Source organism: Gambusia affinis, linkage group LG10, assembly GCF_019740435.1.
Source record: "Gambusia affinis linkage group LG10, SWU_Gaff_1.0, whole genome shotgun sequence".
NCBI lineage: Eukaryota > Metazoa > Chordata > Actinopteri > Cyprinodontiformes > Poeciliidae > Gambusia > Gambusia affinis.
In genome coordinates this window covers 9592404-9607306 of record NC_057877.1, presented here as the reverse complement: position 1 = coordinate 9607306, position 14903 = coordinate 9592404, and the positions used below count along the sequence as shown (strand labels likewise).

Sequence of the window (14903 nt, the reverse complement as noted above, 5' to 3'; positions counted from 1 at the left end):
CTGTGACTTCAAAAGGTTGCTGGTCACTGAGCAGAGGTGTCCAAAGTCAATCTTCAAGGCTCTTAGTTCATTTCTTTGTTCAACACACTTGGATTAAATTATGGATCACCAGCAGCTCTTTGTAAAACTATATAACATTATGGGGAGGCAGTTGGGGTATGTACGCAGAGACAAACTGGCAGGACACTGGTCACCGAGGAGCTGAAGACAATTGGCCTTGACAACTGGCCATTATGCAAGAATATTATGCAACAATAAAAGAATGACCCTTGTTTTTAACTTGCAATAGTAATTGGTCATTTTCCAGGCAGATAAAGCCATTTTATAAAATAATGAGCTGATGTCATTTTCTGTTGTTCTAAAAATGCTGTAAATGTCAAACATGACAAAAAGAAATGACTTCGTAATTTGACACCTTGAAATTTCGCATACATCTCTTTAAGAAGCTCCTATTTCCGACACTTTGCCTTTAGCACATCGTCACAACAATACTTCTCATTATGCTGTTTACAATCACACATCCTTTATTATATGTGTGTGTGTGTTTATTATGTGTACACACACACCTACCGAGGACGGACTGCCAGGAGCAAAGCCTCAAAAGTGGAGCAAAATAAAGCAAACTTTTTCCATTCAAACTCATTTTATCCTTCACCGGTAATAGTACATAATGAAAGTTAATTACTGTATTTGCTAATTTGAGGCCAAAAATGACATTTCTCTGTGTAATTAACGCTCAATTATTCGTGAACACATCCAGGGACTGTTTGTGCAGACCAGAGAATTAGCGTTAGCAGAAGAATTGTACTGAGAAGTAGTCTGTACGGGAAGCTCAGCAGACTCGCAGTTCCATCAGGAGTTTGCTAATTGCTGCTGCTAGTCTAGAGGAGATGAGTGGTAAAGGCGCAGGGGAGGGGTGATCTGTGAGGAGCTCTAAGGAGGATAAGTGGATATATGCAGCTCTTTATGAAAGCAAGAGTTTAGACATCCCAAATAGCTGCCATGGGATATTAACATGAATGAACAAATCAAACCAAACACAATAGGTATGTTTTTGATGAGGGAAAATCAAAAAAAGGGAATTTTTTTTCCCCACAATACTCTTATCTTCATGGAGCTTTGCAGCAATCACCCCCGGTTGTTCTGGTGACAAAACCTAAGCTGTAGATCTCTGTAGCTCTCACAGGTGAAACAAAACCCACCAGAATACCTCACTGAAAATGCCCGACTTGTCACTTCGGGTAGACAGCTCCGTCTCAGTGAAACTGCAGCTGTGGCTTACTTGTTCCATTTCAGATGAGATGTTCAGACTTAGCTCATTGTTTTCTAGCTCAGTCCTACTTGTTACTTCAGCGACTCTGTCCTTGACCTCCTTAATCAAGCAGTTGACAAAATCAAAACAATTTCAGCAAATCAACGTTTTAACCTGCCCTTTCAGTGCATACTGAAAGTAAAACACGTTACTAGAATATTCATACAAATGACTAAATTTGCTGCCTCATTCAAACGCTGCGCATGTCCAATCAATACGATTGACTGAGCATATCTCCAATGCATACAGATTCCAGGCTTCTTTGATAAGGAAGTGAGCATAAATCACAAAAGGGGAAAAAAAAAAAGACATCGGAATGGAGACATCAGTCAATAAACTGACAGATTTCAATCATATTTTTATTGGAAAAAATATTGAAAACAATGTAAGAATTAAAAACAGAGGCATTGGATAAAATATGGCTAGTACTGAAGCTTAAACTGTGTGTCCACCTCTTACAGTGCTTTAAATCCCAAGCATTGAGATACCTACATAGGGTAGCTAAAATAATACATATCACACTTTACTAAATTGAATTTATAAAATGTCACTGTACAATAAAAGGTTCAAGAAGTGGCAAATTTATACAAACATACTGTGAAAAGCTCATTTAGTAGGACTATCAAGACAACTTAGTACAATAAAATAAATCTTTTTTCCAATGTTTGGAAAAAAAAAAAAGCTGATTTATGGAAAGAAAAAAAAACATGAACGAGAAATACTCTATAATGGAACTTAAATACATGAGAGAAATGTGTATTTTTTTTTAAAGGATATTAGTGATAATATGATAAATTCTACTAGTATTTAAAACGCATCCCCTAAACACAGTGGATTGTGCCTCAAAACAACATTTGGTGATATTTTTATTATTTTTTTTCTTCCTTTCACAGACTTTGCAAATGAATATATTGAGAAAATAAGTTACAGTTCTATATTACCTACTGTGGATTTTGTGCAAAAAAAAAAAAAAAAAATCATAAAAAATTTACGGTTCGTGCCCCAGCTGAAAAACTATAGTGCAGGGAGTCCGTATTAGTAACTTCCACGCATGGGAGAGAAAAACAGCTTCCATACAAAAAAGGCAAGATGTAAAATATTTATCAACAGTTACAAAAATAGCAACATGAATAAATTAATTTCTTCTACATATTTTTACTGCCCATATCTAACTGGATCTTTTCCAAGAAATGGAAATAGAAGATAATCCTGGCAAACTCAAATCCCTACATCTGAGGCAATGAAGCCCTTCTATACATTGCCATGTGTCCTTCCTCCCAAAACCAAAGGTCATACCCGGATCTTGTGCCCCAAGTCCTTGCCGCCAGAGTGTTATTGTTTGATAACTTTAGGAAAAATTAGTAGCAGACAATCAGGAAGTAATCTTCAGAAGCAAATAAAGTGAACGTCCAACCTGTCACTTGTTAAAATCCTTTTTTTAAGCTACAGTTGGTGTGGATAGCAGGTTTTTTAGGCATCAAATTGCTGCTTGTTGTAATTTACAAGCTACAATCATGCATCAGGAGGCTCCTCATAGCAGGCTTGCGAGGCTCGTGGTTGGACCATTCTGGGCTTGGATCTGAACTGGAGGGGGGCCGTCCGTCCACTGGAAAACAAACAAATTGTGCAACCGCAGCATTATAACGCGCATCGAAAGTGAAAAAGATGTATTAACGAGGTAAATGTGCAGATTTCACGACATGGAAAAACACTGTGAGGCAATAACTGAAGATTATGCACAGGAAAGACTTCCTCGAATCTGCTTTACGTACGCTGATGAGGTTATGCTCAGGGAGGCTGCAGGCCGCAATGTGGTCCTGCAGCAGCTGCTGGGAGAAATTCTGGTGCATCTGTGCAGCCTCGTGGGCATCGATGTTGTTTCCGAGGGCCTTGTTCAAGTCTGCAAAAATAACAGTGGGGTTTCAGTCTTTCGTTCTGAAGCACCAATCCACGATGCGCATCCCTGCTGGGAATGTGCGAGGCTCGCGCTCGTCTCTCCGGAAAGCAAACAATGAAAAGCGAAGTACGGACCTTTCAACAGCGCCGAAGACCAGAGCTGCACAGACATATCAGGGATTTTGCTGGCTAGCTGCATGGCAGGTACAACCATGTTGTTGCTTTCCTAAAGGGAGGAATAATAATATATGTATGTATGTATGTATATATATATATATATATATATATATATATATATAAACACTTTAATTGCTGTAATAATAATAATAATAATAATAATAATCACGTATTGAACAAAAATACCACTGCTCTTGAATTTACATCGTTTCCACAGATTTAAATGTCTGTTGCTACAATCACGATTGGGAGAAAAGCTTGTAATCATGTTTAGTGAGAAGACTCCTACAAATACTGAATCATTTATTAGATATATTAATATATTCATATTGTGTCCAAGGCTTCAAGCAATTAAAATTTCATTGCCTGGAATACAGAATGTTTAAAAAGGGGGAGGGGTCTCTTTCTAAGGATCATTAGATAACTGACCGCTACCACCAGAGGTGTTTTTTCTTCTTCTTCCTTTTTTTAATCAGTTTTAGTAATTTGGGTCAGCTGGAACTTAATCCCAATTGATTGCATCCCTACAGCCAAATGAGAGCTTTTTTTTTTTTTACAACCAACACGGACTGAACTTCAGATCACAGTGTCCAACTTTACAAATGCTAATGGAGAAAAACATGTTAAACAAACATAAATGCATCATTTTAATATAGAGCTGCTTTTTTATTTTCAGGTTACTTCAATTTTTTTATTGTATTGTCTGACTGCTCTTATTTTTGCATGCAGCACTTTGGTCTTGTGGATGAAGCTGCTTTGGTTACTTCAGAGGCACGTTTTACTACTCTGGGCAAATGATTGGTCAATCTTACTTTCATTTATTTTCATTTCAAGATTGCAGATTACATTTTGCCGTTTGTTGTGTCAAAGTTTAGACTTAGGAATAAAAAAGCCAATTCAGTAGTTAGAAACAGCAGGTTTCTGCATCAGGTTTCGCTCACAGCAGACTTAAATCAGAGACCTGAAAGAAAACATGAAAAAAAAAAAAAAAAGTTTATCAGGCTGACGCTCTGATGCCTTTAGAGTATTTTTGCCAGAAGAGAGACGCACACACTCTTGCAACCTCGCATTGATTGGTTAATGGACAGACATGCACAGAGAAAGGAAATGGACCGTTTTCAGCTTGATCGGCAGTTTGGGAACTCGAAAATACGACTCTTTTACGACCAGTGAATGCAACATACCTAAGGTTTGTGTTAGCTGCCCTGGGCGTTGTTAGTGAGCGAATAGATCTCAAAGGTAGCTATTTTCAGTATCAGTGAAGAGTAATAAAGTAATGAGCAATAAAATATTAACAATATTGTGGAAAGAAAAGTTGGGAGCAAAATGACTTAGTAAGGAGAGGTTGAAAAGACTTTAAAAGGTCATCTTTACCTGATCTTTCTCTGTTCGCAACATTAAAATTCAGTTTTACGGTGACTCCTCTCCCATACAGGCTCTTCCCCAATAAAAAATAATTACTGCGAGAATATGAATAAGAAAATTAAATCTGAATGTTTTCCTCAATCATCTCTGTTATAGTTCTTGAAGAGAAATCAAAATCAGCTGAAACTGGTGCCGGCAGGTCAAAAAGAGATTTATACTGGAATTGTATTTGTCAACCAAAAACTAGCATAAAACTACTATTAATATTGATTAGAGCAATCTAGACCAATAAATTTGGCTGAGTTCCTTCGCTTTAATCGTTTACACCACCCAAGCCGATAAGCTGCACTTTTCTTATTCACTACCCACTCCAAAAGTAAAGGCTCTTGCAAGTCTCATCTAGTTGATTTATTTTAGGTTTGGCTGGTCAGTATAAACTTGCAGTTTTCTGTTCCAGAGGTTAAACATAATTGGATAAAAAGGACAGTCTGACTCTAAGAAGGAAAAAAACAAGGAAACCACAATGTTCTGTCCTGGTGACCTTGTGCTTCAACCTTATTCACAGTCCAGCTGTTTCATATAAAAAGCCATTTTAGTGCGAGTGTGAACAATGTTTGCTAGGCGTTTGTCTTACTCTGTGGTTGCCCAGTACATAGAAAATGTGGCCCAGCAGAACCAGAGAGCAGGCTGTGAGTCTGTTCAGGTCCTCGGCGTTAGACATTTTCAGTGTTTCTCTAAGGAAACGCCTAGAACACATAAAGAAGCAGAGTGAGCATAAGGTAGAACTTTGCATTTGGGGTTTCAATTTTTGGAGCAGCGAACTTTGAAGTTCCCGTACTTTGCCTCGTTGTAGCGTCCCTGAAAAAAGGACAGGAGTCCCCTTATGTAAAAGGCTGCAGCGCGGAGGCAGTGGGAGCTGAATCAAAACAAAGAGGAAATAGTTTAAGTGTTCGACAACAAAACTATCATATAAAATGGTATTTTAATGTAAAATAATACATTAATGAACTTCTACCTGACTGGGAAATTATGATCCGGGTTTATTCTCTCCAAGAGGCCATACAGCTGGAAAAGAGATAAAAACACGAGCATGTTAATATCCTTCAAATATTAATGTCTTCGATTCTGATGCATTTTAAACTTTGTTCTTAGAAGAAGGACGTTGTTAGTTCGAACAAGCTTCGCCACAGTCTGGTGAGCATTGTTTTCTGCTGAGTGGGAAGTAAAACAGGACACCTGAAAAGTTTTTTGGTGCCCCCTGGTGGCAAAACAAAGCAAAAAAAAAAAAAACAACGATTAAAAGCAACTACTTTTCAACTGAACTTCACACGTTCACGTTACTCTTTGACTGATAAAGACAAGCATTAAGATATTGAGCATCAGTGGACTGGAAGTAGACTATAAGACAAAAGCAGTCTACTTTTTTTATTATAACACTTTGCTATTAAAAAAAGTAGATTCGGCTAATAATAAATACACTGAAATACTCCAACCTAAAAAGCGTAAAATGAATCCTTTCCTCACCTCCTGGTGTCTGTTTCCTTCCCTGATGTACACGCTGGCCAGGTTGGTTACAATGTACGTCCACAGCTCCTGGTGTGTGGTGAGCTGCAACACGAACAGCGACTTGGTGACAAGAACACAGACCAACTACAGCGTGGAAAAGGCGAGACCAAAGCGGTGGCAGCGTTGACGTGAAATCCCAACGCACTCACCCGCAGCGCTGTGGTAAACTGTGCTTCTGCGTTGTCCATACAGTTCACCGAGATGCAGTACAGACCCTGCGAGGTGGAAGTCAAGCGAAAGTCATTTGAAGGGATTTTGAATAGTTTTCCATTTTAAAAATTCCAGTTTAAGCAATTTTCCAGGTTTGCAAAATGTCTTTAACATTCTGGGAATATGAGGACAAAACATTCACCAAGTTGGGTAATCTGTAAATTACAGATTCACGAAACAACACAACACCTGCTTGGCAATGTTTTAAAGGACTACTATAAAGCCAGACCAAGCATTTTATTACCATATTTATCCAAACTTGCCAAATGATCAAATCAAATTCCTTATTTTCAAGACTGTGGGAACCTTGGCATTGGATTAAAAACATGAAATACTCTAATATTAATAGTCCTTCTTTTGTCTATAACCTTGGTAAATAACCTGAATCTTTGTGTATTATGACATTTTCCTCCCTTAGTTTGAAAAATTTTCTTTGAATCCTAGAAAATGTAAAATTTTAATTACAATACAAAATTTAAAACTCTACAATTCCACATTCTCCAGACAAAGAAGAACTCCTTTAAAATTGGATTATTTTTTTTCCTACAAGTCTTGCACTTTAATTTTATCTGGAGTCCCAAAACTATTCCTTCAAATGTTTTCGCACACAACATAACTTAACCACAATAAATACGGAGCTATTTTCAGTTAATAATAAGCTGTGGGTTTCTTTTGTAAAGTTCAATCGCACCACTGCAAGAACAGTCGTCACCGACCTAAACAAAAACGTTTTACAAAGAAGCTGCAGAGCGCCTCAAAATGCTACACAACTCAAGTGACGACTCAGAAAAGTAATTTGGTGCCCCACAGAAAAACGGTTCAGGTAAATATGTACAGCTGTGTTACTGAGAAAGGTGATCTCTCTGGAATGGAGATCATTTGACAAGTTGAGACACTCCGCTCCTCAACTACTCAGACTTGCACTGTGCTAAAACGAAATGCATTTTCATCACTGGGTCTGACCTTGTGGGTTGGTGGTTGCGAACTTTACAAAGACGAACTGCGGTGGCCACTAAGACGGACAGGCTAAATAGAAATTATTTACTAAACCTGGCAGTAGGCCAGTCTTTGACGAGCCACGTCTTTGGTCATTACATTGTGTCTATTTGATTTCTATCAATTTGTTTTTTCGAAAATAGTGCAGAAGTATGAGAAATGCTAAATCGGAGTGGAGTTTGTGAATTCTGCTTGTTGCTGCATTAGTAACAATCAAGTAATCATAGTTTACATTTGCCATCTGCTCTGCACTTCTCCACTTTCAGAGCAACTTTACAGCCAATGGCTGATAGTATGCCCGTTTAATGCTTGGCTGATTTTCCAATCTTTTATCTACTTCAGGAACTTACTAGCTAAGCCTAAAGCATCCTGATGCACTATTTTCCTACAATAATCTACTGTTCAGAGCTACAATGCCCAACCCTCTGCAAGACATCTCTGGTTTTCGCCGTCCTCTGTGCGATAAACAACTTTTCTGACAGGCTCAGGCACGTCTACCATTAACCCCTTCTGACCTGAATTACATACTGAATTGTTGGTAACCCTTTTATAAGTCCAAAATGCCATATTGGTCACCAAATTAGAATTATAACTGGAATATTAGAAGGAGACTTTGTAGCCTCTTCACTTTTAGAAATGCACAAGTAGCAGTATTAAAGAAGGTTCTGATTTAAAATACTCACTAATAGTGTGTGTAGTTGAGCAGCGTGGTTGTTGAATAACCTGGGGGACTGTTGGCACAGTTGACAAACCTGTGAAATCTAAACAGAGAGACAAACGTTCATCAAGTATGCAAATTCTGTTTTGACACAGCGTGAACACAAACCTTTAGTGATGTTAAACATGTCTAATGTCAACTTTAACCTTTGTGAACGTACTTGGAAAAACAAACTGAAATCTTTCAAAGGGACAAATAAGCTGAAATAATGTGGTTGGATTTAGTTGTTTTTGGGTAGGACTCAGAGTGGAACATCTTCACACTTCGAATCCGTCAGACAGTGATCAGTCCTCAACAGATCAGTGGCTGGGAAATTCACGACGACGTTCACACAGCAGGTAGATGCAACCCAAATCCAATTTATTTTGCCCATACGTGACCCATGTTTGATTTTTTTTTTCCATGGTCTGAACAGCCCAGTTCCAATCCTTTTACCAAAATAATCATTTTTTTTTTTAAATGGTTCGGTTTCAATATGTGGAACTAACTTGGATATGTATCAGATAGTTTTTAAAGTGTCATATTCTATCATAGTTTTGCACCAGAAGAAGCCAGCAGCAGTAAATCTGGACTAGATGTGCTTTCCTTCTCTCGGCTTCCTCCGTCTTGTTATGATATTGGGAATATTATGTTTGCTCCCATTGTTCGATTACTTAAAAAAATCAATCCATAGACAGCGGCATCCATTATTACTCCTGTAAAGAGTGCGCTGCTGTGCGGTGCAAACATTCTTCTTCTGCCAGCGCATTTCGCTCAAACCGTTCACGCATGAGACAGATTGGGGTCTCGGTGTGAATGTAGCCTTACTGTTCTTGCGGTGGCCCCATTATCCTGCTGATTTCAACGCTGGGGTTTGGGCCCTGCTGAAAAATTTATTGGATCTTCCAGCCTGAATGTTTTGCACAATCACTAGAAAGTGTTTGAAACTGTTCAGAATTGCCTCCACTGTTGGCAGTTCAGTTGAAGGAAAACAAAGTCAAATGGAGTCACCACCACACTTCCCTGTGGGTGTGGCATGATTTGAATAGATGAGTGGTGTCATTTCTGCACCAAACATACAAAAAAAAAAAGAAAAAGAAAAAAAAAACAAACAAACTTGGTTTCATTTGACCACAATTCACTTTTGCAAATGCTTCTAGAATCCCTCAAATGTGTTTTTTTTAACCCAGTCCCAGTCTTCACACTACAGCCAATCCCTTGGAAATTAATAGAATTATTATATATGAAATAATTATTTGGAGGTAATCCTAGCCAGCTGAATTGACTCCTACGTATTTTGAGTTCAGATGTACTGGTTAATTCTCAGCACAGTCTTCATTAGGGTGTGCAATCACATTATTTTATTTCCCCCCTGTTTTTAATTTCCTTTTAAAATCTTTCAGTTTGTTTATAAAGGTGAGTTTTTCCTGGTTATAAGCTGGAAAACCTTGAAACCTCTTTAAGTCACAAAGAACTAACTGAGCTTCAAAGGATCCATAAGAGCTTTTTTCATGATTTAAATATAAACTGCAGGGATGGTGACAGGAATAGAAACGACGTACCTCCTGTAATGCCGTGGCCTTGTGGCCTGTGACGAGTCGGCACATGATGATGTGCTCCAGCAGAATGACTTGGAAGGTGGACAGGATGGGGCTGCAGTCCAACACTGACATAAACCGATTAGTGGTAAAAGAAGCACAGTTTAGTGATTTCTGGACAGTTTACAGAGCAAAGCTGATGAAGTTAGCCACGGAGTAATGCTCCAAAACTCACTTTTGAGTTTCTCCAGTTGCATAAGAGCCTTGTCTGTGTACTTCTGGGCTTTCTCCAAATAGCCCGCCTGCATGGAGTGCATGACTGTCACCTGGAAAACGAAAACAAAAAACATAAATAGAGCGTTTCTGATTAAATGTTTAAATATTTTTAAGTTAATGTTTGTACAGGCTTGACTATTGCTTGAGGCTTCTGCTGTAACTAAGCACAAACTACTCACTCCATGTGTATAGGGTAATTCCTACTTCCTGTTTCACTGTAAAGCACTAAGATTGATTTCCTACGGAGCACGAATGACAAACTGGAGGAGAAATTTGATGCAAGCCGAATGGTTTGCACATTCAGCATGTTTGTCGCAGCCACAGGTAGTCGAAACATGACTACACATGAACTGATTTACTGCTGTTATTAATTACTTAGAGGTATGCCAATACAGGTTTTAGCTGGATGACGGTTCAGATTTTTTTTCTTTTAGGTCTGAGCAGCTGATTCCAATTTTGACCAACTAGAATTTTTCAAAAGAGATTGATTTAAAGGAAGATAAAAAAAATTGTCTTATGTATAACACGTATGTAAAAATAACATACATGCATAGCATGCTAGACTCTGTGTATGTGTGCACATGCTTGCAACAACATAAAACCCAATTATTTTGCCTTAGTCGTCCTCTGAATTCTGCCGGGCGCATACTTTAAATGCAGCGGTACTAAATAGAGCTGAATTTGGAGTTTTAGCAGTAAACTGTTGCTTGGTGTCAACCACACAGAGACACCAAAACAACCGACAGGAGCTTTTGAGTAACAGAGGAAAAAGAAAGGATGGAAGAAAATCAGCCTCACCAGATATACGAGGACACACATGTGCTCCTTGGGCAGCCAGTGGAAGAGGTCAGCTGGGTTGGTGGGTAAAATCTCATCATCTTGGAGTGTAGAGATAGTCTGAATGCACTGCTGCAGCTGCTTCAGACACGGCTTCACGCTTTTTACCTGACAAGAAAAACAAAACAACAAAAAAAACAACAACAATGTAGCCACTCATGTCAGCTTTGACACATCAATCCTCATCCCGCTTTAGAAATCTAAAAAAAAAATAAAAATAATAACTTTGCTGATCGACTGTTTCTCTAATCATCCCCCATGCAGGGGAGGTTTCCTACCTGTCCAGCATCCAGGTAGTGTGTGACTTGTAGTACCAGGAAGAAAACTCTCAGTGATTCCTTCTGGATGGGGTTTCCCTGCCAGTTTTCTACTATAGTTCCACACAGTGTGAGAAGAGGATGCACCTCGCCAAGCTTCCTCTCCATTAGCAGCAACTGGAAGGTTGGAAAACATCCCCAGGTCAAAACAGATTATTACAATATTTAACACTGTTTCCTTGTGGCAGATGTAGGAAAAAAAAAGAAAGAAAGAAAGAAAGATAGGAAGACATGAAGGTGAAATTTAGATACAGAGAAGAGAAAAATAGAAAGAGAAAACTTACCATGCCTTTACTAAGAAGAAACAAAGCCCTAAAAGATGCAAAAAGCAAAATTAATAAAATTAAGTCAACTTTTACATCAAATTATTACAAATAAATACATTTTAATCTTAATTATTAGATACAAATCTCAATTAAAGAGTTCCAAGCACAAATAAAAGGGTTATTTCATAAGAAAACAGGATATTTGTAATCTTAGTACATTTAAAACTAAAAGCAATTTACTGAATTGTTTACAGTGAAAGATTGCTCAGCAATGAAGTAGGACCTTCATATTCCACACATTTTGGTTGCGCCTTCTGTAATGTAAAATTATATATAGTATGTTATATTTATTTAACTTTTACATAGTCACATTTAAAAATCTATTTGCATAAGCTCCACATATGTTAAAAATAAGATCTTAAAACAGTTTGAAAAGGTTTCCCCCCTAAATTATTTAGTGTGCAATAGCCAATACATAACAGATTCAGGTGAAGCGAGTCACACAAGTAAAGCTGTGGGAGTTAGAGCAAAGAGTTACTTTTTGTCAACAGGACAAAACGATCATTTTGGTGTAGGCATCCTATAATAGTCACACACACACACACACACACACACACACCCATATCATTCGCTTTAAACATGCAAACTACAAATGACAGAGATGTTTACCTGGTATATTCCGAACCCACGACTCGGGCATACTCGGCACCAACTCCCAGAAGGTCACATGCTGACACCAAGTCTTTCTCCAGAGTATGAAGTTGCTGAAAGAGATAAGAAAACAACCTTAACATCTCAATACAGGCAACTATTAACTTTCAAACAACTAGAATCCAAATGCAAGCAGGTCTAACTCTGTTCGCCAACTTAAACACAAGAAATAATAATAATAATAATAATAAAAAAAGATGAAGCAAGAATAAATCTGATCATTTTAATATTCCCGAACAGTGACAGGCAGGTCAGACACAATTAGTGAATGCACCAAAACACAGGTGCTAACAGGTCACACTGACAACAACACAGTTGTTGATAAGCAAAAAAAGAGTAAGCTATTTTTTGAGTCTGTGACATTCTTAAAAATAATGCTAGTGGAATCACATATTGGTAAGACACATCCACAGAGCAAATCGTAGTTTGTATTAAGTTCATATAAGTTAGTTATATATCTCTGTAAAATCCAATTTAACTGCAGAGGTATGTAACCCATCCCACACACAGCGTGACGCCGTCTCATTTGATAATGGGAATAATTGATGGCAACCCCCTCCCCAGCACCAAAAAAACATTACTGATGGCTCTTTTTGGATTTACCATGAATTAATGTTGTATTATTTGTAGAAACAGTTTGGTATTTTCAAAACATTCTTGAGAAAACCATCGTTTTAGTTTATGTAAGCTAACTTATGTTCACATACTCGTGTGTTGTTGCACACAAAGAAATATATTAAAAATCTAATTAAAGTTAGTCTATGTAGTTTTTTGTGTTTTTTAAACCAAAATACACATTAACACATCCGGTGAAACTTCTTTATAGCTTAGCAAGCGTTAGGTAAATTACTGGGTTGGAGGTTGAACATGAGTACCAACAGTTGGCCAGAAATGTGGCAACTGAGAAAGGTACAACTAAATATGTGATTTTAAGTTTTGTTGTTTTTGGAGCTTTAATAAGAGCATATGTAAATAATCTAAACATTTTCATGTTAGGACGGCTCAACCTGCTATTTATAATGAACCAGCAAAAGTAGAATCAGACTACCAGCTGCACTGGCATGTCAAATCCTTGGAAAAACAAGCCAACAAAAAAAAATATGGTGATAAGAAATCGGCCACAAAATCTGCGATCAGTCCATCTTCAGTAGGAAAACTTTAATAGCACTGAAGTAATACATACCGCTAACTGGAACAGCAGTCTGCAGTGCCAGTATGGTGTTTGCTGGGAAATCTGGATGGCTTTACGCAGCAGGGGCTTTGCAGAGTCCACCAAATTCTGAAAATGTATTTCATATGGGCAGTTAGCAGGTCATACTAACACCCCCTCAAATATCAGAATCATGTGTGAATCACACATATGGCTCGACTCTTATTTCTGTTACCGTAATAGCATTTTAGTAAGTCTTTATATGTTTTACCTGTTGGCAAAATAGTTCCGAGAGAATACTCGCAGCTTCAAATTTGACATCTTCGAACTGAGGAAGTTGTTGAGATATAAACCACTGCAAAAAAAGGAGACAAAATATTGTCAGCCAACATTCTGGGCGTAAATATTTGAGCAGCAATGTATTTAGTAAAAACCAGCGCGTGAGCGTAAAGTGGCTGAACAGGGTTAAAACAACGACACACTTCATACCAAAATTACTTGAACACGTATCAGAACCTCTGTACTGATGTAACCTTCTTGAATGAATAGCTATTTAAATATTTCCGCCGTTCGGTGTTTTCACTGCCCGCGGCCTACACTCCCTCCGCTTCTCTGCAGCATCCCCGCTCTTTCCCAGATCAAACGCCTCTCACCGCTTTCTCTAGGTGGCTGCGGGCCAGCTCGCTGTTCTTGGTGTGATGGTAGAGAACCGAGCCCAGCTGTAGATGCGTCCGAGCTTCGATCCTCTGCGGGGGCTTGAACTGAAACACGGCCTGTAGACAGTGTACGCACAGCCGTATTTTCGGTGGACTGGAGGTTCGGAAATGTTCCGCAAAGCCGAGGAGGGCGAGGTACCAACGCTCCGGGGCCTCTACGTTTGACGCCATTTTCCCAGACAACAACAAGTTTTTCAGCGCTACGGCCAGAGCCGCGGGTTGCCAGGTTGGGCTAAACAGAGCAGACTACGACCGAAGTGTCTTTTTCCAGCTCTAAATTGTGAAGAAAAACTTTAGTTGTGTCCTTTTTTTGTAATTTCAATAAGAAAATAGGGCAGGAAATGGTCAAATCCAATTTTATCATGAAAATATTTACTTTATTTAATACGCCTAACTACTATTTTAACAATATTCTCCAATGTTTATGTTCCAATAGAAATAGAAAAGATGCTCTAAGCCCGTTTTCCAGGGGAGTCTTTGGTAAGAAACAAATTGTGTTATTTTATTTATTCTGAATTGGGGGTTGTACTAAATTAATAAAACGTGATATTGAGATGTTTTTCGGATTGCAATGATACATTTGCATAAGAATGTCTTCCTCTTGTGCATTCATGTACCGGTAAGTATTAATATACATACTTTATTTCTTTATATGTGCATAACAAAAACAAAATGGCTACACAAGATTGGCTGTATCTTGTAAATATTGCTCGTGTCCTTTCTTACTCCTGTAGTCCTTACCCGGTGTTTTTGTTATATATTTTAGTTTTCTGTTTCTGACTGTATCCTGATCACTATGTAACCTTTGGAAAGCAAAGTGAAATTCTTTGAACCCATAAATTTGGCACATAGCCTAAGGTTATTCTGATGTTA

The 14903-nt window shown here is 38.2% G+C and overlaps 1 protein-coding gene across 1 annotated transcript; it reads right to left on the bottom strand.

The window, feature by feature from the left end:
- Positions 1-1640: 1640 nt before the first annotated feature.
- mau2 (MAU2 sister chromatid cohesion factor) lies at positions 1641-14242 on the bottom strand. Its single transcript, XM_044129671.1, has 18 exons — positions 13968-14242; positions 13586-13669; positions 13348-13443; positions 12123-12217; positions 11472-11499; positions 11149-11304; positions 10832-10978; positions 9993-10083; positions 9782-9885; positions 8206-8283; positions 6466-6531; positions 6275-6358; positions 5766-5815; positions 5589-5666; positions 5385-5496; positions 3344-3434; positions 3085-3212; positions 1641-2918 (listed from the first exon to the last, which is right to left on the bottom strand). The coding sequence occupies exons 1-18, from the start codon at positions 14199-14201 to the stop codon at positions 2844-2846; spliced, it is 1797 nt and encodes a 598-aa protein (XP_043985606.1). The 5' UTR covers positions 14202-14242; the 3' UTR covers positions 1641-2843.
- Positions 14243-14903: the final 661 nt, after the last annotated feature.